At 38.8% G+C, this 24,445-nt stretch overlaps 1 protein-coding gene across 3 annotated transcripts in view; it reads left to right on the forward strand.

The window, feature by feature from the left end:
* The window catches only part of LOC137039173 (leucine-rich repeat transmembrane neuronal protein 4), a 246,089-nt gene that overhangs the window by 74,303 nt on the left and 147,341 nt on the right, over positions 1 to 24,445 (forward strand). Inside the window, exons 1-2 of one of the 3 annotated variants that reach the window (XM_067414431.1) lie at positions 10,600 to 11,245; positions 22,267 to 23,807. In XM_067414431.1, coding sequence (XP_067270532.1) covers positions 11,242 to 11,245; positions 22,267 to 23,807 — 1,545 coding nt within the window. In that variant the 5' untranslated portion in view covers positions 10,600 to 11,241. Of the gene's footprint in view, positions 1 to 10,599; positions 11,246 to 22,266; positions 23,858 to 24,445 lie in introns of those variants that run through there. The other 2 variants (XM_067414433.1, XM_067414432.1) reach the window with 2 other exon arrangements.

Consider the following 24,445-nt stretch of genomic DNA (forward strand, 5'->3'; position numbering starts at 1 on the left):
AATTAAACATATATCCAATAAAATCATTCAAACAACAATATCAGAAGCACATTAAGTGCAATCTAATGCGCTTCATATTTATCCGTCACCGATCCATGAGTTTGTAGGTAACTGTTTGTGTTCATGTGCTTGGACGTTTCTTCAAAAAAAAAAAAAAAAAAAAAAAAAAATATATATATATATATATATATATATATATATATATATATATATATATATATATATATATATATATATATATATATATATATATATATATATATATATATATATATACATTTATTTATTTTTATTTTATTTATTTTTTCCCTGTAGACTTTTAAAACGCACCTAAAACCAACTTTACAAACTCACTCGTTTATTTATTTTGTAACAATGTCCAATATTTTACCTGAAATGTTTCCTCGTTTGTTTCGCCAAGTCAAGTTTCATTGTATTTTATGTATCATGGTGGCATTTTATAATTTTACTCTAGTATTCTGAAAAAAGAGGGTATCTTTCAAGAGTATCATGAAAAAAGTCTTTTCCTTCACATATTTTGCTAATAATAATTGAATAGCTATTATATGTAGGTAATGCTAATTTACTGTATCATTTATCATATTTATGGTATATTTTAGTGGTCCACTTTAGATGTTCTAATAACTATAAGTAACTTTGCAACTCCATGTCAACTAACTCACGTTAGAATATTACTAGATAACAGAATAAGTTGATATGTAGTCACATGTCTAAAGTGGACCATCGAAATAAAGGGCTGCCAGATTTTATCCGAAATAAAAACAATGAAATCATATATTCACATTTTTGCATAATTGTACAAATTTACAGTACAGTTTGATATTTTACCTCTACTTTTCTTCAATCTACTCCTTCTTTCTTTATATCAAGTTCATTTCATCAAGGTATTGATACTCTTGTACAAGTGCATGAACTTTAAGAGAAAACAAAACCTTTATTAGGGGCAATGTTGTATCAAATAAAATGCATATGAAAAGCAGCAATTATTTAAGGCATGGTAAAATGTTTAAAAAATGAAGAAGTGGAAAATATGTTAGTTTGAATAAAATCAACCCATGCACTGGAAATTATGAATTAATAATGCATGAAGTAATGGATTAAACAACTTGAATGCAAAGTTTCAAGTCTCTTTAGATAAACGCGTCTGCCAAAAGCATAACTGTAAATGTACCTGTAGTTGAAGAAACCCACACTTTCCACTCTTTTCCACTTTTGCAGTGATTGTATTCCTCCCCTCTGCTTTCTGTTAATTATAAATGTCATCCTTTGCTCGTTTATGTTTGTGAGATGTCAGTCCCCCCCGACAGACCCATCGGACGCAGAATGACAGCAAGAGGACGGGCCGTTTTGGAAGCCGGTGGAGAGGACAGTAAAGCAAAGCATTTCACCCAGAACTCCCTCACGGAGCCCTGCACTCTGACAGCCGAGCGCTCATTTTAACCTCGCGCAAACACTTCGCTTATTCTGAATGTATCTTCACGACTGAGGGAGTCGGAGCGCATGGCTCCTTCTGACAGCTGGTAGGAAAGGGAGGGAGCGTTAAATGGCTGCCATGGCGGATCCGGTGCCTGCTGTGCAGAACCATATTTTGGCATTTGCTTGTCAGGCATATACAAACACGGATAACACACCTGGACAGAAATGGCAATGGTTTGTTTGTCCAGAATGAAGTTTGTGTGGGATTCGTTAAAGCAGGTTTCTCGAAACGGCCTTACAGACCTTTCATAACATCCTTTCAAACACACACTTGTAATCTGTGTTCTTTTATTCCTCCTGTCTGACCTTGGGCCTGATACGAAAGGACCGTCTGCTAATTGAGAATTTAACAACTGGTCCCTCACTGAAAATGTGCAAAAATTCCACAAGTGAAATTTACTGTAAAAATATTTGGCTGTACGCTCATTGTTACCTCAGTGTCTTTTGTCCATACAGTGTCCATGCATGGGTTATATTGCCATTCAAAGCATCCGTTTTTATCTATTGAATAACTTTTTACATAACACACACCGCTTCTGCCAGTCTCATATTAATCTTGAGTATCTACAGACAAGTATTGATCCTTCATATCTCTCAGCAAGAGTCTTTTTTTTGTGGTCATATTTGTAAAAGACAGATGTGGATTCTTTCCGAAAACAGCCGAGCTCGTGGATGCGTGGAGTGGGGGAGCTAAAGAGTCACGAGCGCACACTAGGGGTGTGAACCTACACTGGTCTCACGGTTCGGTTCGATTACCATTATTATGTCATTGATTCGGTTCAATACGATATCACGTGCATTGACGGTTCATGTATACAATGTTGTCAGTCGGTTATTTGAACTGAACCTTTAATTTTACCTGCTCAAAGAAAACATGTTTCTTGACTGTATCAAACATCAAAAACTCAAGTCTAGGCAGAGAAGACAACAGGAGCATTTAGAACAAATACACAAAATACTAAAAGCCACTTCAGGGGGTGGTCTGGGTCTCTTTACAGTCAACACTAAATGGTTGTAGAAACCACATATGAAAAATTGTATTCATCCCCAAAATGCTAAAAAAATAAATAAAGGTGTGAGTGTGTTCATGTAATAGCCAGATATGACAGCTCTACTGCAGGACGCATCGCCACAGAGTTATCTCTTTATCAAGCCAACACAAACTACCGCAAAATAAACCGAAAGTAAAGTCGTAGCTGCTCAACACACAATCATCTTTATTAAAGGTCCCGTTCTTCGCGATTCCATCTTTCAAACTTTAGTTAGTGTGAAATGTTGCTGTTAGAGCATAAATAATACCTGTAAAATTATAAAGCTCAAAGTTCAATGCCAAGCGAGATATTTTATTTAACAGAAGTTCCCTTTCAAAGATTACAGCGAACGGCCGGTTTGGAATACAGCAGGAAGTGCAGGGATGTAATGACGTCACTAACTAGAGCAGATCTGGCAACCCGGATGCCCAAACACTACTGACTTTGTGATTGGTTGATAGGTGGAGGGCGGAGCTTCAGACCAAAGCACAACATGACAACATCAGTTGAGGGCGGAAACAACAACTTTTAAATGACAATATCCTGGCCGGACTACTGTTATCAGTGATAGAAGTATTTGAAATGAACATGATTTCTTAATGTCTAGTGACATATCAGGGCCATTTTATGATTAATTGAAATACATTCCTTACATACAGTTCCTTTAAAGAAAGCCATGCATTAGGTATGCATGAGTGTACGTAAATGATGAGAATTTTCCTTTTTGAGGTGAACTATCCCTTTAATTTCTTCATCCAAGGATGCTAACACTATTTGAGATTAAAAAAAGAACTGTCCTTCATGATATTTGACCATTGCAGAAATTTTAGCAATGAAACTCATTTTCTCGACCTAACCTTTCAGTGGCTTTTTTCTATCTTATAAGTCCACTGGCCTTTTTAACACCTTTCTTAATGACTGGTAGCTTTCCTACCCTGGCTTTATGGGTGGCCGGTGATGCAGCTCAGGCAACATTCTTATTAGTACAATAAGGTTAATTAGTGTGCAATGCCATTGAAAATTCCATTTTCCGTTGTAACCTTGGAGGATTTTTCATGCAGCTCACAAAGTGGATGTGTCACGCCGATGGCTGAATACCGCAGATGAATTAGTCAGTGCAAAGGTATAATCATAAATCTGATTCAAAATTACTAGATGTTCGTAATAATAAAATAAAAAAACCTGTCTGTCAGGAAAATAGTATGATCGTTAGTGGGCGTCTTTTCAATTTTCCAGTTTTGTTCTGCAGACAGGCGTGGAAAAAGACTTCTTCACATGCAATTTGGACACATTTTTCTTTTCATCATTTCCAGATAAACCGTTTGCACGATACAAAACTATGACATTTGGTGGTTTGAACAAACTAGAAGCCTTATTTGCACCTGATATATTTTTTTCAAAGTGGATTTACGCGGCTGAATAAAGGCAGATGCAATGATCAGGCAGTGTAACGCTTGAAGAAGCATAAATGCAGTTGAGGTCGTTGGCATATCTATTCAAATACAGATATCACTCTGGGAAACAGACCGATTTCTATGAATATGGCGGCTTCATTATACTTGAGACTTCAGGCAGGTTTGCAGTGAATCATCTACACCTTTACCAATTTTAGATTCTTTCTTTTAGCTTCAACATTTTTTTGTAAAAGGGCATACAATATATTATTTATGTTTGGAGTTAGCAGTTTGATTATAAAGTGTTACAGCTAACGATTTATTTTTAGTTGGTATGAATCAACTCAAAACACTCTAATCTTTCATTCTGTAGATGTTCACTTAGAGGTCAGGTTTCTGAAATACAAATACTAAGAACTAAACTTTCAATTAGGGTTTAGTGTTTTTCCTCAGAAAGCCCTTTTTAAGGTTGACATGATCCATTTATCTTGTTTGGATCAAGCAAAAGTGACCTAATATATATAGCGAGATTCAGCAAGGTGCTGAAAGCATTCTTTAGAAATGTTGGTCCATATTGATAGGATAGCATCTTACAGTTGATGGAGATTTGTAGGGGTGACCCCGCATAGTCGAAGATTCGATGCATCGATATGCGGAGCCTGATTCGACCACCGATCTCACGGTCGAATCTTCGCAGGTGTTATGCAACGAGGATCATACCATTTTGGCAATATGGGGGTGCTCAATATTTTAAAGACGTGTCGCGGCGCTGAGCTGAGCTGAGCATTGGTGTGCGACCCCTTTAAAATTAGAACACGTTCAATGAGTGTACACACACCGGCGGCAGCATTCAGCGCCTGTCCGCGGCCACTCGGGAAGTTGTTTAAAATCCTGCTGCACCACAGAGCGCTTTCGTGCAGCTCATCTGTCAGTCAATTCAAAATTGAGCTCGCGTGTATGTGCGCGTCAGGTGGCGTGTGAGTGAGATCCTGAGGCGCGCGGGGCTGAGCTTCGCGTACGTCTTCACCCGTTTTAGGCACAATCGGCTTCAGAACGTGCATATAAACGCACTCAAAGTGTTCTTTTCCTCTCTAGGCAGGTATAGGTTTTTTTATTAAAATGTTCTTTTATATATTTGTGTGATGTTCTGTATTTCGATCGCGGCTTTAACATGTTATGAGAAAACGGTTTATGAATGTTTATCCACCACATTACCTTTTAGGCTATTTAAACCTAAATAAGAAAGCCATTGTCAGTTCGTCTGTCAGTTGGCAGGCAGTTTTGGTCGCTTTATTAAAAGTTGTTGCTGTGTGCAGTGTGTAAAGGAAAATAAAAATAGTTTTACCCTTCTGCTGACAGTGTCGTGCCCCTCCCAACCCATTCACACACACAGATGATTCGACTATCAGTCGACCAGAGAGAGATTCGACAATTCTGATTCGATTGTCTAAATCCTTAGTCGAGGACAGCCCTAGAGATTTGTGGGATGCACATCCAGGGCACGACGCTCCCGTTCCACCACATCCCAAAGATGCTCTTTTGGGTTGAGATCTGGTGACTGTGGGGGCCATTTTAGTACAGTGAACTCATTGTCATGTTCAAGAAACCAATTTGAAATTATTTGAGCTTTGTGACATGGTGCATTATCCTGCTGGAAGTAGCCATCAGAGGATGGGTACATGGTGGTCATAAAGGGATGGACATGGTCAGAAACAATGCTCAGGTAGGCCGTGGCATTTAAATTATGCCCAATTGGCAGTAAGGGGCCTAAAGTGTGCCAAGAAAACATCCCCCACACCATTACACCCCCACCACCAGCCTGCACAGTGGTAACAAGGCTTGATGGATCCATGTTTTCATTCTGTTTACGCCAAATTCTGACTCTACCATCTGAATGTCTCAACAGAAATCAAGACTCATCAGACCCGGCAACATTTTTCTAGTCTTCAACTGTCCATTTTTGGTAAACTTGTGCAAACTGTAGCCCCTTTTTCCTATTTGTAGTGGAGATGAGTGGTACCCGGTGGGGTCTTCTGCTGTTGTAGCCCATCCGCCTCAAGGTTGTGCGTGTTGTGGCTTCACAAATGCTTTGCTTTTCTTTCTGCTACTGTTTGAATGCCTGATGAAGGTCATGGTACTAAAACGTTGCTAAGTCAATTTTGATTACTTTTGCAAGTCAGGATAGTAGAGCTGCATGATTCTTGTTTAACTGATAATCACATTTTTCTTTTAACAATAGAAATCACGATTCTGAATAGACTAAACAATGGCTAAACAAAATAACATAATTAAGAGATTCTGACAAAATTATAACTACTGCGATCTATTGATTTGAATTATTCCTCTTTTTTGTTGTTGCTGTGATTGAATGATTCGATGAATCATAGACTAATTCAATGACAGATACATCTAATAGTCACATGTCGCCACCTACTGGTGTGACGATGTCAAGTAACAGTGAAAGGTGATTTTATTGATTAACCGTGCGCTCTATGGGATGATATTCAGGATTTCGATCTCAATGCAATAAATTCCCTTCTTGTTTTCCTCAAATACCTCTTATTGTGCATACCACCCATGAAGATGTGGATTTGTTTTCCATGCTTCACCGCAGTTTGTCCAGAGCTCATCATCACAACAGAGATCGGCCTTCTGTGAGTCTGATCCCACAAACAACAGACGTACAACACAAACAGTCTATTCCAGAGAGGCCTGAGCCTGCTGTCGCCTTATTGTCCTTGATCATCTGTATCCTCAATAGTGGTGGACAGATTCCCTCACCATCCAGCCTGTTGCTGAGTAGCGGATTTGGCATGCCTGGTGCTTCCCAGCTGTATTTTCTGGAGCCAAATGCACCATATTACAGATATGAGCTCAAGTGTCCATTATCTCTAATTAGATGGACCGTACGGGGCAGATACAGACAGCCTCTTTGGAAATTATGGTGTTGACCCTGGCGCAGAATGACATTAGGAGGTCATATTCTCTTGAACTGCTTCATAAGGTGAGTGGGATGTTTGTTAAAATGGCTTACAAACAGAAATGAACTGTTTATGTAAACCATTGAACCCTTTAAAGCTTTTTCCAATGTGTAGCTTCTAAATGTGTTTGTATCAAATGATTTTCAGATACATACCTTTTATGTTACAGCTGGGCAGTTGTTTTCGAATACAGACCCCTTGCTCTCTTTTGCAAGCTGATGTCACAGTGGATAAAGGTCTCTGTGTTGCTTGGCAATAGTTTCTGTCCTTCCAGATGGATGCACCTTTGCTTATGCTCTAGAGACTATGAGAGACAGAATAAGAAAATCAAATGTATTTGAAATGAGAATTTATTTGCAAAATTATGGTGGAAAATAAATTTTGGTCACTTACAAAAAAAGCAAGATTTCTGGCTCTCACAGACCTGGAACTTCTTCTTTAAGAGGCTCTTCTTTCCTCCTCTCATTACCTGTATTAATTTCACCTGTTTGAACTCATTATCAGTATAAAAGACACCTGTCCACAACCTCACCAACAGTCAGACTCCAAACTCCACTGTGGCCAAAACCAAAGAGCTGTCAAAGGACACCAGAGACAAAACTGTAGAGCTGCACCAGGCTGAGAAGACTTAATCTGCAATAGGTAAGCAGCTTGGTGTGAAGAAATCAACTGTGGGAGCGATTATTAGAAAATGGAAGACATACAAGACCACTGATAATCTCCCTTGATCTGGGGCTCTATGCAAGACCTAGTGAATGACCTGCAGATAGCTGGGACCAAAGTAACAAAGGCTACCATCAGTAACACACTACACCACTAGGGACTCAAATCCTGCAGTGCCAGACGTGTCCCCCTGCTTAAGCCAGTAGATGTCCGGGCCCATCTGAAGTTTGCTAGAGAGCATTTGGATGATCCAGAAGATAAATGGAGAAGTTCATATGCACTGTAAAAAAAAAAAAAAAAAAAAAAGTAAAATTTACTGTAAAAAAAAAACGGCAGCTGTGGTTGCCAGAATTGTACTGTAAAAAATACAGCAGTAACATTTTAGTTTTTACGGGGCAACAATATATAATTTAAAGGTTTATAATGTAATAATCACGGTTGAAAACCGTTTATTTTACAATTCAAAACGGTACACTAAAAAAATACCTATCAAATTGATGGTAAAAAAAACGGCAGCTGTGGTTACCAGAACTTTACCATAAAAACTACGGCAGTAACGTTTAAGATTTTACGGGACAGCAGCATATAATTTAAAGGTTTATAATGTGGTAATTATGTATACGCAGTGCACTATAAAACAATAACAGTAAAAAAAATATTTATTGAACTGAAATAATATTAAATAAACAACTTATTGAAATGCTAATATCTGTTATGTACCTTTTATATAGTTTGACAATCACCAATTACAGTGGTGATGAGAATCACATGATGAATCAAAGCTCATCACACGCAGCTTTTGGAGGGACAATATTAATATATAGAAGGTGCGCACACAAACACACCAAACACCATCATGGTAACACACATGATGTTTTAAAAATGCAATAAACATTAATTTAATATTATTAGATGTAACATAAAACCTTAATGTACATAAGTGATTTGAAAAAAAATACGAAGAATCATAGTTAATTCAATGAAAATGCATCAAATGCGAAGTGTCACGTGGGGAATTCTGGGAATGTCAATTTACGTTTTTTCACTGTTAATTACACAATGACCTGTTCTTTTTTTCACTTCGAAAAACTAACGGTTTTTATTTAACAGTAAAACTAATTTTACTGTTAAATAAAATAAAATGTATAAACCTTTAAATTATACAGTTTTGACCTGTAAAATAAATGTTTTTTAACCGTAATTATTACATTATAAACCTTTAAATTATATGCTGCTGTCCCGTAAAACCTAAAACATTACTTCTGTAAAACCACAGCTGCCGTTTTTTTACCGTAAATGTTATGGGGTCTTTTTAACAGTGTGGTCAAAATAAACCAAAATAGAACTTTTTGGTAAAAACTCAACTTGTCGTGTTTGGAGGAGAAAGAATGCTGACTTGCACCATACTGTGAAGCATGGGGTTGGAAACATGCTTTGGGGCTGTTTTTCTGCAAAGGGACCAGGACGACTGATTTGTGTAAAGGAATGAATGATTGGGGCCATTGAAAACCTCTTTCCATCAGCAAGGGCATTGAAGATGAAATGTGGCTGGGTCTTACAGCATGACAATGATCCCAAACACATGGGCAGTGAAGGAGTGGCTTCGTAAGAAGCATTTCAAGGTCCTGAAGGCTCAAGATCTCAACCCCATCTTCGGAAAATCTTTGGAGGGAGTTGAAAATCCGTGTTGCCCAGCGACAGTCCCAAAACATCACTGCTATAGAGGAGATCTGCATGGAGGAATGGGCCAAACTACCAGGAGCAGGGTGTAAAAACCTTGTGGCAACTTACAGAAGACATTTGACCTCTGTAATTGCCAACAAATGATATATAACAAAGTATTGGGATGAAGTTTTGTTATTGACCAAATAATTATTTTCCACCATAATTTGCAAATAAATTCTGTAAAAATCAGACAATTTTATTTTCTGGATTTTTTTTTTTCTCATTCTGTTTCTCATAGTTGAAGAGTACCTATTATGAATATTACAGGCCTCTCTCATCTTTTTAAGTGGGAGAACTTGCACAATTGGTGGCTAACTAAATACTTTTTTGACGTGACGTCAAATTAAATATTTTGTGTCCAAGTGCATTATTTACTTAAATAATTTATAATTAAATATTTTGAGAAATTAATGAAACATATGTTAGTCAATAAAACATTTTTGTATTTTTTTAAGAATCCATATTATTTTATGTTTTGTTATCTGAAACATCTTAAAATGTGAGGTTGTGCAAGTTTCGAACACCATTTAAAACAGTTTTCTATATGTAAAAATATGGCATAATTTTAGGTTTGAAACCATTCAGTTTAGTTTAGTATATACATGTAATAAAATAATAGTAATAAAATGGTAATAAAATATGACTAGAACTGTCTTAGACTAAATTAATCTTGATAATGTCAGATAACTTTGATAGAAAGGTGACTAATGGATTACAATCAACCAATCAGTCAGGTTTTCAATTTAACTGCACAATTAGATCATATTTATTTAGGTCAACCAATGAGCAAGCCATGCTTCATTTTGTTCAGTGGTGCCAAAGGTCGCATTAGGAATTAAAGAAAAGAAAAAAGCACTTCAGCAAAACATGCTCAGGTCAAAGTGTCTGAATATATTTTTCATCAATTTTTTGTTTTACTGGCAGTTCACTTTTTGAATAATCTTTTTGGTATAATATGTCACAGTTTGCTTTATTTTGCTAAAAAGCATGTCATCACTACAAAATTGTACCTTGGAGTAGCCTACTAATTATTGCATGAGCAATTTAATATTAATTAATGTATTTAAAATAAGCATTACGGAATAAATGCAAAGGACCTTTAATCCTCATATTTACGCCTCTTAGATTTGAGGAATCATGTGTAGCCCAATAAATGCAATTACCGCATGTTAATATTTTATGCCGTCATTTCAAACAAGCTCTCAAGACTCTGTTTTTATGAGCAAATGCCCTGAATGGGCGACGCATGTCTCCTTTTCCCACCAGAAGAGGGCAATCCGATACATAGCACTTGCAAAAGAAGGTTAAGCAATGACTGCACCAGTGCTGAGTGCAATCACGCTCACAGTCCTCTTAAAAACCTTCTTCTGTTTTTGACAGATGTTCGGAAAGAGTGGCGAACTGAATGTGGCTTACAGCATCTCTGAGCTCCCGTAAGATCAGCAGAAATCTGGAATACATCACTCATCCTGCGCACAGCTTTCCGGTTTTTTTACAGGACATAAGAAATAGGTTTGCATCCCTCGCTTGGCGCTCTTCCTAGCTGCGCACCTTGCCAAACATCCGATGGTGCGCTTTTGCGCAAATCTCTCCAAACTTTCCAACCAAGTGGAGGATTTTTTGATGTGAAGGATACCCACACGTACGTTCTGGAAATCTTGTTTTTGGACGTTCTCATATAAGTGAACCTCAATGTTTGCCTTATACACTGGGAAGAGCTCTTAGGATTTCTCCGTTGTTCACTTGGACATGTTGCGCAGCGGCGTAACTGCGGGGTTGAAATAACGCTGCTGTTGCTGGAGTTTTCCGAACCTCGCCAACATCTCGGGCACCGCAGCTTTGGACAGGTGCTTTTTTTTCTGAGTGTGTTTGAAGACGGTGCCATGCGGACTCTGGAATCGCACACCGAAGGGCTGTAAAACCTGCTGAAAACGCGACATTTACGCAGAGATGGGTATGTTTCCGTTGATTTGCATGACTCTAAATACATCCCATACGGTTTGTAAGGTTGGTTTTCTGTTATCTGTTTGCTTTTCGGATACAGTTGGCAGTCTCGTGAGGTGTATCAAAAACCTATGGTGCAAACCATAAGATCGTTTCTTAAAATAGCTTTGCTGTGGGTTTTAGTGCGTTGCATGTGTTAAGGCAAATAAACCAAGCATCTCTGAGTGTCCTTGATAGCAAGCAACTTTCATCGTGCATGCCTGTGCAGACATCATATCGAACAGCATTTATTGCAGCATATTACATTTTGCGCGGGTGTTGTGCTTTTATATGATCAACAGGCTGTCTCTCTATCTGATGTTTTGCTGCCCTGATTGGATTCTCTGATGCTATTCTCATGCATAACTCACGTCTGTTGGAGAGAATCTGTGCTGCCTCATTTGTCCTTGTGTATCACTCATTGTAGGAATATAGCACTCAATAATTCACTATATGGGACCCAGATAACTACGTTAATTTTATAAAGAGCATTTAAAATCTGCACTTATGCATAGATAATGCTGTGTCAGTTCTTGCACCTTTCATGAGAGAGAGAGAGGAACACACAAAAAACACTCTAGACTTTGATTGATGCTTTAGAGCAAAAGATGCTGTCATAGTGGAAAACTGTGATTTACTGTTTGATTTTATGCAGTCATTCATGTTGCTTGGAGCGCAGAGGTCCTATTGTAAGTCTCGTAACTGTTACTTTTTTATTACCCCCTTTTTATTATTTGTTGAAATTTCAGGAAAGAAAGAATATCTTTCCATTAGACGCCTTTAAAATCATTATGTAATTATTGAGAGCACAGATGGTTGTCCCCATCATAAATAATCATAATCAGATCATAAATAATACCCCGCCCCCTTCCTTTTCCAGTCATCGCCCTGTATGCTGTATGGAAGAGTCGTTCATTCAAGTGCGTCTTAATGAAATGATGCTAAAAGCAAAAACAAAACAAAAAAAGGAAGTGTGTAAGTGTGAATAGACAAATGGGATGCTTGTATTGAGAATATGAGTATTGCCATGATGTGGTAGTGTCTTTATGGTTGATGACTGAGCAGATGATGTAGGTGGATGTTCACTTCTGCGCCTCACAGGTGTGCTGTTCGCTCAACTCGGTCAGCTCAGCCTCATTCTGGGGACATTTCTGAAACACACATTTAACAGAAATGTTTGGGTGAGCCTCACAATCAGAAGACTATTCTTATTGTAGCCTGTACAGGGTGCATGGACTAAATACAGGGAGCATGAAATGATCCACATGACCCTCGATGAATCCATATTTCCTTTTAAGAATGGTGCAGCATGTTTTCGCCTCTTCCAATCACCCCCTGAACGCAGGGCTCAGGACACCTCAAACATGGGTCTTAAAGAAACATTCTCCCTATGTCACCCTAAAAAAAGACAGACAGTGAGAAAAGAGATAAATGTTGCATAAAGGAAATGAAGCATATGTTTAAGGCCATTAGAATTGATTGCTTCATAACAATTAAGCACCAGCACCCAGTTCTCATTACCTTAGTGTGTAATACATAAATAGACATTTTAATTACCGTAATACTGTAATGGAAAATCATCTTGTGTGGACACTGTTTAACAATCAGCAATTTCAATTAAATCTATTAATTATATCTGCAAATGTAAATGTTACAGTAATGTGATTTTTTTTTTTTTTGTGTGTAGTACAACAAGCTTCTCAAAATGGTCATAAAAGTGTAAGTATGAGAAAAAAACAAGAATTCATTAGTTTCCTTATTGAATTAATACATAATAATTTAATAATTAATCTCTCTATTATCTGTAATTTAATTCTGTTGTTTTTTTAAATGACATTTTCTTTTCTCTTGATTTTTGATAGTGTGTGATTCACCTGTTAAATCTTTGTATGAATGTTTATTGAATGTGTTTGTAGTTTATTTTTGTAACATATAGGTTCTAATGAAGATGATTCAGAATTAAAACCAAAGTTACATTTATATATTACACTAAATCCACACAAAAGCGAGTGTGTGTTGCACAAACACCAGACAACTGAATGAACCAAAATGAGGGACCTAAATACACCGTAGTAATGAACAGAATAGAAACAAATCATTGTGACTTGGGTGTAAAAAAAATCGGTTATATTTTTCTTTCTCGTTCTTTTTTTTGTCATTGCTAGTTTATTAATAGCTCAGCATTTTCTGTTCTAAAGAGAAAAGAATAACTTCATCCGATGTTTAAAGTGAATACAATAGCCTTAGCAGCAGTGTTCGAACTATACTGTGGCCTTTGGGGGAGCCCACTTTTCGGGGTGGGGGGGGGGGTGCATCCCTATACACAAAAGAGGACGTGTATATTCCTTCACACACAGACGAACTCGTCAATCTATTGCTTAATGCATTGCGGAGACTCTTAATATACAATTTACACAATTTACAATCATTGAAGAACATCTTTGATTTTAATGAAGGAAGAAAAAAACAAGAATTGATAGGTCAAAAAGTCCACAAATCTATAAACAAAGCATCCGGCTGTCTTTGAGTTCACATGAACAACGGTTGAAGTTACTCGTCAGGCTACAGAAGAATACCATAATTCAATCGATAGTCGCGCAGACCTATATCAACCCAGCCACAACACATAATTGGGAATAACATGCCTTAACACAGAAGCGACCACAGCGGCTTGAGGTCAGCCTCTTTTTCTGTTCTTCCAGAAATCCAAGATCAAGAAGTGGATATTCGTTTTTGTTTTTTCTACGAAACTTTGCGTTGACATGTACTAAACATGAGTGGAATTTGCACCGCAGTGCCACCACACCTTGATGGTCATGACAAGAACAGCATGTATAGTTATCTTTATTGAAGTGAATTAGATTTAAACTGCCATCATGCATGAATTAATTATATATTTTTAGCAATTTTACAAATAATAATCCACAATGATTACATTACATAAAAATGAAATTGCACCTCAAAATAACACAGTGTCAATATTTTTGAGACCCCCCAAAATTTCACAAATCACGTTTTCAGGGGAGCCCATGTCTTATTTAGGGGAGCCGAGCTCCCCCTAGCTCCCCCGTAGTTCGCACCCTGCTTAGCAGCCCTTACTGGAGTTCCACAACTACTGAATAACGTTGTTCTCTCTCACTGGACTTGTGTGTGTAGGTGATGTGAGTGGTGGACCAAACCACTGCGAGGCAAGAGAGGGGGGACTCAAAATGTTTCTAAACTTAAAACGCATTTTTGCCCCATTTGTGTTTGTTTCGTTTTACTGCTTATACAATTATTTAAAATATTTTATTTTAAATATATATATATATATATATATATATATATATATATATATATATATATATATATATATATATATAATTAAATTATTTACAATACACAGTGTTTTTTAATGACCCCCCCCCCCCCCCCCCCCGGTGGGGAAATAAGAACAAAGGAAACAGGAAACCATAAACAAACTAAGGGGCTGTACCATATTAAACTAAACATTTTAAGTTTTTGACCGTTCATTTACACAACTCGGAAACAAAAATATGCAAACTTATGAACGTTTTTAAAAACGGTGTCCAGGTAAACAACAAAAACGCAAATCCGTGAAAATTATGACATCACGTATTACATTTTCAGTCTATATTGCTACATCGCCGCCTACTGGCGTGGGAGTAAAATACAGCGTTTTTAGCTGTTTTTGCCGATCTGTGTAAATGGGGATCTCGTCTGTGGAAAAAACTTCTCCGTTTTCGTGTAAACGTAACCTAAGAGTCCTTGAAAATGCAAACCAACACAATGAAAGTGTGACAGTTTTGTTTTATGGCAGGATCTGCACTGCGAATGCAGTGTGTGGAAGGGAAACGAATGCCATAATATTTACTAGAATTTGTCATGTCAGTTACACGTTATGTTTGCGGTATCTGTCACTCGGTTATGATACCATTGTCCCACGCTGGCTCGCTTAAACAAGCTGTAAAGAAATATAATAGCACAGCATGAAGAACAACTACTTACTGTCATATTCCTGTTAAGCACCTCGGTGCGATATTACAGCGCCATATAAAGGATAAGACCCGGAGCTAATTCCTCAATCCCCCTCCTCTCGTTCTCGCTACCTGTCTCGTGTTGCCGCAGCACACTGAAAGACATCTGGACACATCAAGTGTCCCTTATTAAATGCCTAAGAGCTTTCCCAGGTAATAGAGTGGAGGGAGTGTCAAAACCGATAACTGGGGAGGAAGAGAGACGAAAACATGTCAGCCAATGAGAAATGGATGCAGGATGTAGCCGTTTCTTGGTTTTGATCGCCTAAAATGTTATGACCTGTGCTGTCATGGGAAATTAAAATGTGGGTAATGGAAATATCATTAAGTTTGATAGGAGGAATAATAATAATAAAAAAACTTCAGATGTGAAATCTCTTTTGTGACTGTATCCTGTGGGCTCCTGTTTAAATGTGATGGGATTACTTCAGAGCTGTTCAATTTTGTGTCAGATTATCTTTGTGTGAGATTAGCACTGCTGTTTTGGGATTATGCTTTTCCTGCTCACACAGAAACAAATCACAGATGGGATTAGCGCTGAAAAGTTGGCCACCGTTACAGTGATATTTTCCGCAGGGCTCTGGTGATGCTGTATGTGCTTTAGGTTACAATTTTGGTTTATTGTATGCAGTGAAAGAAATTGCATAAGAAAGTACATACCCAAGACTTAAAGATCAAATCCAACTAAACAGGAGAGATATTGCTGCTTCATAGCTCAGGATCCCTGTTAGATAGATAATGTTACATGAGAAAGGGACATCTAAATAAGATCAGCAATGATATGAACTGGAAAAAGCAAATGAAGATTTTGAGCACAAATGCTTCTTCTGAGATGAAGAAAACTTTCAGCGGTTTCAAAAGTTCAAAAGATCTCAATGAAAGTCTACCATCAGAACCACATTGCCTGAGCTGTGACAGATTTTTAGCAAGCTTTTTTTCAGTGGTTTATCTTACAGTTGTCTAGGATAAATAAAAATACACACAAAATTGTCATAAAGCAAGAATATCGAGCTATAAAATGAATGTGGATAACAGCTCAGATCATCTGACCTTGGGAGATTTGATGATAAATGCTTGAGACCTCGTTCCAAACCTGTAAGACTTTGTTTCATTTTCGGAACACACAAAGACCTTTTTGATGAAATCTGAGATTTCTGTCCACTTTGTCCACTTTGGCGCTTCAAAAAGAGATTGTGAAACTAATCTATATGAATTGAGTGGTTTAGTCCAAAAATTTCTGAAGAGTTCGATTTACAATATATGATGAACAGATTGAATGTAGGCATTTGAGCTTACGAGATGGGATCATTCAGTCTCGTGTTACGCATCACGTTTGAGCTTCAGCGAGAACCAATGAGGTTCATTCTCGTGTTACTCAGCACGTTTGAGCTTTTGCGAGAACCAATGAGGTTCATTCTCGTGTTACGCAGCACGTTTGAGCTTCAGCGAGAACCAATGAGGTTCATTCTCGTGTTACGCAGCACGTTTGAGCTTCAGCGAGAACCAATGAGGTTCATTCTCGTGTTACGCAGCACGTTTGAGCTTCAGTGAGAACCAATGAGGTTCATTCTCGTGTTACGCAGCACGTTTGAGCTTCAGTGAGAACCAATGAGGTTCATTCTCGTGTTACGCAGCACGTTTGAGCTTCAGCGAGAACCAATGAGGTTCATTCTCGTGTTACGCAGCACGTTTGAGCTTCTGCGAGAACCAATGAGGTTCATTCTCGTGTTACGCAGCACGTTTGAGCTTCAGCGAGAACCAATGAGGTTCATTCTCGTGTTACGCAGCACGTTTGAGCTTCTGCGAGAACCAATGAGGTTCATTCTCGTGTTACGCAGCATATTTGAGCTTCAGCGATAACCAATGAGGGTCATTCTCGTGTTACGCAGCACGTTTGAGCTTCAGCGATAACCAATGAGGTTCATTCTCGTGTTACGCAGCACGTTTGAGCTTCAGCGAGAACCAATGAGGTTCATTCTCGTGTTACGCAGCACGTTTGAGCTTCTGCGAGAACCAATGAGGTTCATTCTCGTGTTACGCAGCACGTTTGAGCTTCAGCGATAACCAATGAGGTTCATTCTCGTGTTACGCAGCACGTTTGAGCTTCTGTGAGAACCAATGAGGTTCATTCTCGTGTTACGCATCACGTTTAAGCTTCTGCGAGAACCAATGAGGTTCATTCTCGTGTTACGCAGCACGTTTGAGCTTCAGCGAGAACCAATGAGGTTCATTCTTGTGTTGCGCATCACGTTTAAGCTTCTGCGAGAACCAATGAGGTTCATTCTCGTGTTACGCAGCACGTTTGAGCTTCAGCGAGAACCAATGAGGTTCATTCTCGTGTTACGCAGCACGTTTGCGCTTCAGCGATAACCAATGAGGTTCATTCTCGTGTTACGCAGCACGTTTGAGCTTCTGCGAGAACCAATGAGGTTCATTCTCGTGTTACGCAGCACGTTTGAGCTTCAGCGATAACCAATGAGGTTCATTCTCGTGTTACGCAGCACGTTTGAGCTTCAGCGATAACCAATGAGGTTCATTCTCGTGTTACGCAGCACGTTTGAGCTTCTGTGAGAACCAATGAGGGTCATTCTCGTGTTACGCATCACGTTTAAGCTTCTGCGAGAACCAATGAGGTTCATTCTCGTGTTACGCAGCATGTTTGAGCTTCAGCGAGAACCAATGAGGTTCATTCTCGTGTTACGCAGCACGTTTGAGCTTCAGCGAGAACCAATGAGGGTCATTCTCGTGTTACGCATCACGTTTGAGCTTCTGCGAGAACCAATGAGGGTCATTCTCGTGTTACGCATCACGTTTAAGCTTCTGCGAGAACCAATGAGGTTCATTCTCGTGTTACGCAGCACGTTTGAGCTTCAGCGAGAACCAATGAGGGTCATTCTCGTGTTACGCATCACGTTTAAGCTTCTGCGAGAACCAATGAGGTTCATTCTCGTGTTACGCAGCACGTTTGAGCTTCAGCGATAACCAATGAGGTTCATTCCCTCGCATCAAGCAGGTTCGTTTAGCTTCGGTTTATGTTCGCTGATCAGTTTATTCTATCTGTTCATCACATAAAAGCCATCGAGTCTCTTCAGAAAAATTGGACTAAACCGCTTAATTCATATGGATTAGTTTTATGATCTCTTTATGAACTTAATGAAGTATTGTGCAATTATCAATGGAGAGACATAAAGCTCTCAGATTTCATTAAAAATATCTTCATTTGTATTCCCAAGACGAACGAAAGTCTTACCAGTGTGCAACAACATGATGGTGAGTAATTAATGACAGAATTTAACATTAAGAGAGAGAGAGAGTAGAGTGTAGAGAGAGAACATAAACTTGTGCACCATTTCATCCCTTTTCTGTGTAGGAAAAACAATTGTGATATTAAAGGGATCTCATTTAGATTTTTCTTTCCCATGGGTATCTAGCATCCAGTCTGTGAGATTGCTTTTACCACAGAAAAGGCTTTGCAGAAACTGCGGTTTTGAGACCTGGATGTGGTTGCGTTTTAATGTTGGTGGCATGATGAATGAGTTTTAAGATCAAGGGCTGGTTTACACGCACTATTTGACTGCATCTTGGCTGCCGTTCCTTTATCGTGATGAATTGGATGCAGGAAGGTGGGGGAGGCCAATATGCACTTAAACTATCATGCATATATGCAGTGAAAGACAAATTAAACGGACGTTTTCAGGTTTGGTCTTTTTGTACATATATAAAGCGTGACTCATGAGGGTGACTCCAGCTGTTACGCTGTGAGAGTTAATTAAAACTTTGAGAATTTGCATGCAAACCCTATCGGGTTGTACAGTTGCTCCTTGTGTCCTTGCGTACCTTTGCATAACTTCATGTGATCTTGCCCAAGGTGTTCTGTGTAGCTGGTAATATTGCAGAGACTAAATTGATTTGCCTGTCTCTCTTTTTCTAATTAGGCTGTTCTTGCCCTCCCAAGCGACTAGAATGCTTTACAATAGCTTAAAAGTGTGTTCTGGGTGGTCTATTGAATTTTTTACAAGTGCAAACCCACCTAAACATGCTCTGACAACCACCTACAGCACACCAGTATTTTGGTTGTGAGTTAAAAAAAAAAAAAAAAATTAAGGCAAACATGTACGAATCGAGTTATGCTAGGGCTAATTTTTAATTGTTATAGTTTATTGTTATTTTTCATATGAGCAAATAACCTTCACTACCTCACAATGTGAAGTTAAAGCTTATGAGTCATATAGAGCTTATGAAGTGAAAGCAAGCTCTACATTGTCATTTACAAGCAGGTATCGCATAGATTTTTACTAGGATCACTTTTTACCCTGGGAAATAGGCCTTAAGTTGTAACCATAAACCTTGGCTACTTTGCGCTGTAACATGTTGACTCTTCAGAAGAAGATTGGGGACTATGGTTTTTCTCTGATTATTTCAAATGAATTCAAAGGCAATTTGCAATGCCACACAGAACTGATTGTTCTGTAGATAACAGGTTGTTCAGAAGGCCTATACGCTCTGTCTTCAAGACTATTAGATTAGCCTTTTTCATTCAATTGACCTACACAAAATGCTTTGATTAGATCTGGATCTGGAGGCTGGTAAACAGTGGTCAGGCTGGATGATTCAAATGATTCAAATGCATTGCTGCTCACCATTGCACATTTATGCAATTACTTTTATATTTACTCAATAGTTGTAATATGATTAAAGGTTCAGATGGTACGGCTTTGTGCTGCCCACTCAAGATAAACCAATAATTTCCTGTTTTTGCTCCAAGAACAGCAGAGAAAGGGCTGTTATCAACTTTGGCACGCCCTTATCTTAAAAAAAAAAAAAAGCTTAATTTCTGTCTAAATTGAGAATCTGATAAAGCATAATAACACTGAGCCAACCAACAAGGGAATGGAAATTTTCACTGTCCTTTATTGATCGAAAAAGATGGTTTCGTTTATTTAAATATTTTACATCCTGCATTTAATTTTTTTTTTTTTTAAACAGCAATTTTGTCACTCTTATTTGCAGTATGAAACCCATATTTCTTCTAGGGAAAACAAAAGGAGAAATTCTGGTCGCTGTTTTACATGCAATTACAGTGAATGGAGACTGAAACTTTCAAGCTTCAAAAAGAACACAAAAGCACTATAAACGTATCATAAAAGTAGTCTGATTTATGAACTATAATCCAAGTCTTCTGAAGTCATATGATAGCTTTGTGTGATGAAAGGACCTAGATTTACATCATTATTCACTAATCATCTTTTTCTCCAGTGAGCTGTTAACCTCTGCGACCGGCTCATTGAGTCAGTTATTTGAGTTTGAGAACCACATCGGTCCAATTTGTGAACAAATCGTTTGAATCACAAATTATTCAGATCATTCATTTTTGAACTGGATTAAACAAATCATTTGACTCAAAATGATTCACTCATGAATCGTGACATCACTAATTCTTTCATTAACACACAAAAGGAGTTAGGATTTTCAATGAGGTCTTTAAGTTTCAGCAAAGCTATAACTCATATAAACAAGAAGTCACTTTTATGGTGTGGTTTTGGATTTGCATGGGTGAGCATGGGTATTGGGTATTTACCCAACGGAACTACTTTAAAATGTTGGTACAGCACGATAAAGCACAATTGATCAGTTTGTATTTTGTAGCAATGGAGTTTTCTGATTGTATCCTTAGAGAAAAAAAAATCACCAGGACATGCAGGCATCTCTCTCTCTCTCTCTCTCTCTCTCTCTCTCTCTCTCTCTCTCTCTCTCTGTCTCTCTCTCTCTCTCTCTCTCTCTCTCTCTCTCTCTCTCTCTCTCTCTCTCTCTCTCTCTCTCTCCCCCCCCTCTATCTCTCTCTCTCTCTCCCTCTCCCTCTCCCTCTCCCTCTCCCTCTCTTCTGTATTGTTGTGATACTAGTGTCACTATTTTTCATCTGTAGCTTATCTTACTTGACACAGTAGTCTTCTTATCAGTAGATTTTTCATGTCCTTTTCATGTATAGTATGTGTTGATTTCATACTGTGAACCATTGGGAACAGTATTCGGCCCCACTTTATATTAGGTGACCTTAAGTAAAATAAGTACAATGTACTTACTGTGTTCAAATTGTATTGCCAAACACTTTGCTGATATTGGGGTGGGATACGGGTAGAGTTAGGGACAGGTGTGGTGGTGTTGGTCAGTTTAATGGTAGGGTTAGGTGTGAGGGAACTGCCTACTGTGTCATTAGAAATATAACTACAGAAATTAATTACAGATGTAATTACATGCAGGGTTGTTGTTGTTTTTTTAAATTTAAATACAATGTAAAAACATGTATGTACACAATAAGTGCATTGTATCAAATGATTAATTACAATGTTAGTACATAGTAGTTAAGGCCACCTAATATAAATTGGGTCCCAGTATTCTTTTAACTAAACAGTCTGGTTTCTTTACCACAGAGACTGTTTATTGGAGCCAATGTGATATTATGGTTATTAAAGATACCTTAAAGGGGATGTTTTACTCCCTTATTTAATTTTTTATGAAGTAACTATTGCCTATTGAGCTCATTCGGTTGCTTCAAGGTAACGGTGTATGTTTGCTTTCACTTTTAATTAAAGTACATGAACTAAGCAAGGAAAATCAATTGACATTGGCATATTTTAAAAACGGCAAATACTGCTCTAGAAGAACAATTTGCATAGTAATCACATTAATGTAAAATGAAGAGAAGGTAAATCAAATTCTGACTTGAAGCAAGTTCATACTTTCATAATTTCCTTTTCCATGTGAAAAAAATTATTCAGCAAACATTGACTATGTCATTTGAAAACCTACTTTGTGCAAACTGTGTAGCGGGACTAATTAAGTATTTACTAATCCTTGTAAGTCATCATCAATTTTTTGCAAAATGCAAAATGCCAGACTAGTATCAGATTTGACTGAATCATGGCTTATCCCTTCTTTCTCTTTGTGTTTTATGCAGGATCCCTGGTGAGATCCCGTTGGCTGATGATCCCCCTGCTCGTGCAGGCCTGGCTATTGGCTTCCCAAGGCAGAGTCAGAGAGAAACCATGTCCCCGAAGCTGCCGCTGCGATGGCAAAATAGTGTATTGTGAGTCAAATGCCTTCCGTGATGTGCCAAAGAATGTTTCCGTGGGATGCCAAGGCCTCTCGCTGCGGTACAACAGCTTGGTGAACCTCAGGGCTGGTCAGTTTGCCAGCCTTGGCCAGTTGGTCTGGCTTTACCTAGACCACAACTACATCAATGCAGTGGACAAACAAGCCTTTCAGGGTGTTCGAAGACTAAAAGAGTTGATTCTCAGCTCCAACAAGATCACACATTTGGAAAACAGCACGTTCCATTCAATCCCCAATTTGCGCAATCTGGATCTCTCCTACAATAAACTCCAAGTCCTGCAGCCGAATCAGTTCCAAGGCTTGCGCAAACTTTTGAGTCTTCACGTCAGATCGAATTCCCTAAAGACGGTTCCCATGCGAGTGTTTCAGGATTGTCGAAACCTAGAGTTCCTTGATTTGGGCTATAATCGACTGCGAAGTCTTACCCGTAATGCATTTGCGGGACTTCTCAAACTGACTGAGTTACACTTGGAGCACAACCAATTCTCAAAGATCAATTTTTCTCATTTCCCAAGGCTGAACAACCTCCGCGCTTTGTATCTGCAGTGGAATCGGGTAAAGTCGATAACCCAGGGAATTACATGGACATGGACCTCTTTGCAAAAGCTGGATCTCTCTGGGAATGACCTGCAAGTGTTGGATTCAAACATCTTCCAGTGTCTCCCTAACTTGCAGACTCTTAATCTGGACTCCAATAAGCTAAGCAACGTGTCTCAAGAGGCCATCTCAGCTTGGATTTCTCTTACTACCATCAGTCTTGCAGGAAACATTTGGGAATGCAGCCCCAGCTTATGTCCCCTTGTAGCCTGGCTAAGGAACTTCAAGGGCAACAAGGAGACCACAATGATTTGTGCTGGACCAAAGGAAGTTCAGGGTGAGAAAGTCATTGAGGCTGTTGACACACATGGTATCTGTAAGATGATCCCCACCACATACCTACCGATCTCATCGACTGTAAGCTCCCCATCCAAACCTGGACGTTTACCCCTGCCCACCATGTTCAGGGCAAATGAGAAAATAACTCGCAAAAACCCTGTTGCGCCTTCCCCGACAGCTGCTTCCCCACCCATCCCTGAGCAAGACTTTGAGCATGTTTCGTTCCACAAGATAATTGCCGGCAGCGTTGCCCTCTTCTTATCGGTGGCCATGATATTGCTAGTGATCTACGTCTCCTGGAAGCGTTATCCCAGCAGCATGAAGCAACTGCAGCAGCATTCCATGGTGAGAAAACGCCGGAAAAAGGCACGGGAGACAGAGCGCACCCTCAGCTCCCCACTTCAGGAATATTATGTGGACTACAAACCCACAAACTCTGAGACCATGGACGTACTGGTCAATGGGACAGGACCCTGTACCTACACCATCTCCGGCTCCCGAGAATGTGAGGTATGATCCGTCGCCCTCCTAAAACCCATTACCACTGCGGGGAACAAGAGGTAAATGTCCAGTCGATGTGAGGCGAAAAAAAATGTGTTGTCTCCCCCCTTTTCTGCTGCTAGCTGTTCCCCTCTAATGGGTAGGAAACATGGGTCAGTGCATGGCAACTTGAATCCTATGTGCTCAGGCTTGTAATAAAAGTTTTGTTTACTTGTTTTACCTCAGGTATAGTAAGATAAAACATCCTCAAGCCAAAAACACCTTGTTACATATCAAACAGCAGCACTGGTTTGGGGATTTTTTTGTCTCTACTGGCTTAAAGCAAAACATTGAGTGTTGCTTTTAAAATACACCACTGATTGGCTACAAAAAATGATGTAGTTTCAAATTTTGAGTCAAGTCTCTGTGCATTGCTCCTTTCCTATCCTCTATGTGTTTTTACATTATTATCAACATGCAACACCCCAGGCAAATAGCTGTCAAGTGAATTGTGGTGGCCTTCTTGTGTAAAGGAAAGAGACCGAAAAAAGACATTGATAAAATGTGAGAGCTAATATATTGGTCTGCTTCCTAGATAAATATTTGCCTCATTTTGGATTCAAGGAAGCAGTGATCAGAATATTGAAGGGTTGGAGAGATTTTCCTTA

This window comes from Pseudorasbora parva, chromosome 13, assembly GCF_024679245.1.
Source record: "Pseudorasbora parva isolate DD20220531a chromosome 13, ASM2467924v1, whole genome shotgun sequence".
NCBI lineage: Eukaryota > Metazoa > Chordata > Actinopteri > Cypriniformes > Gobionidae > Pseudorasbora > Pseudorasbora parva.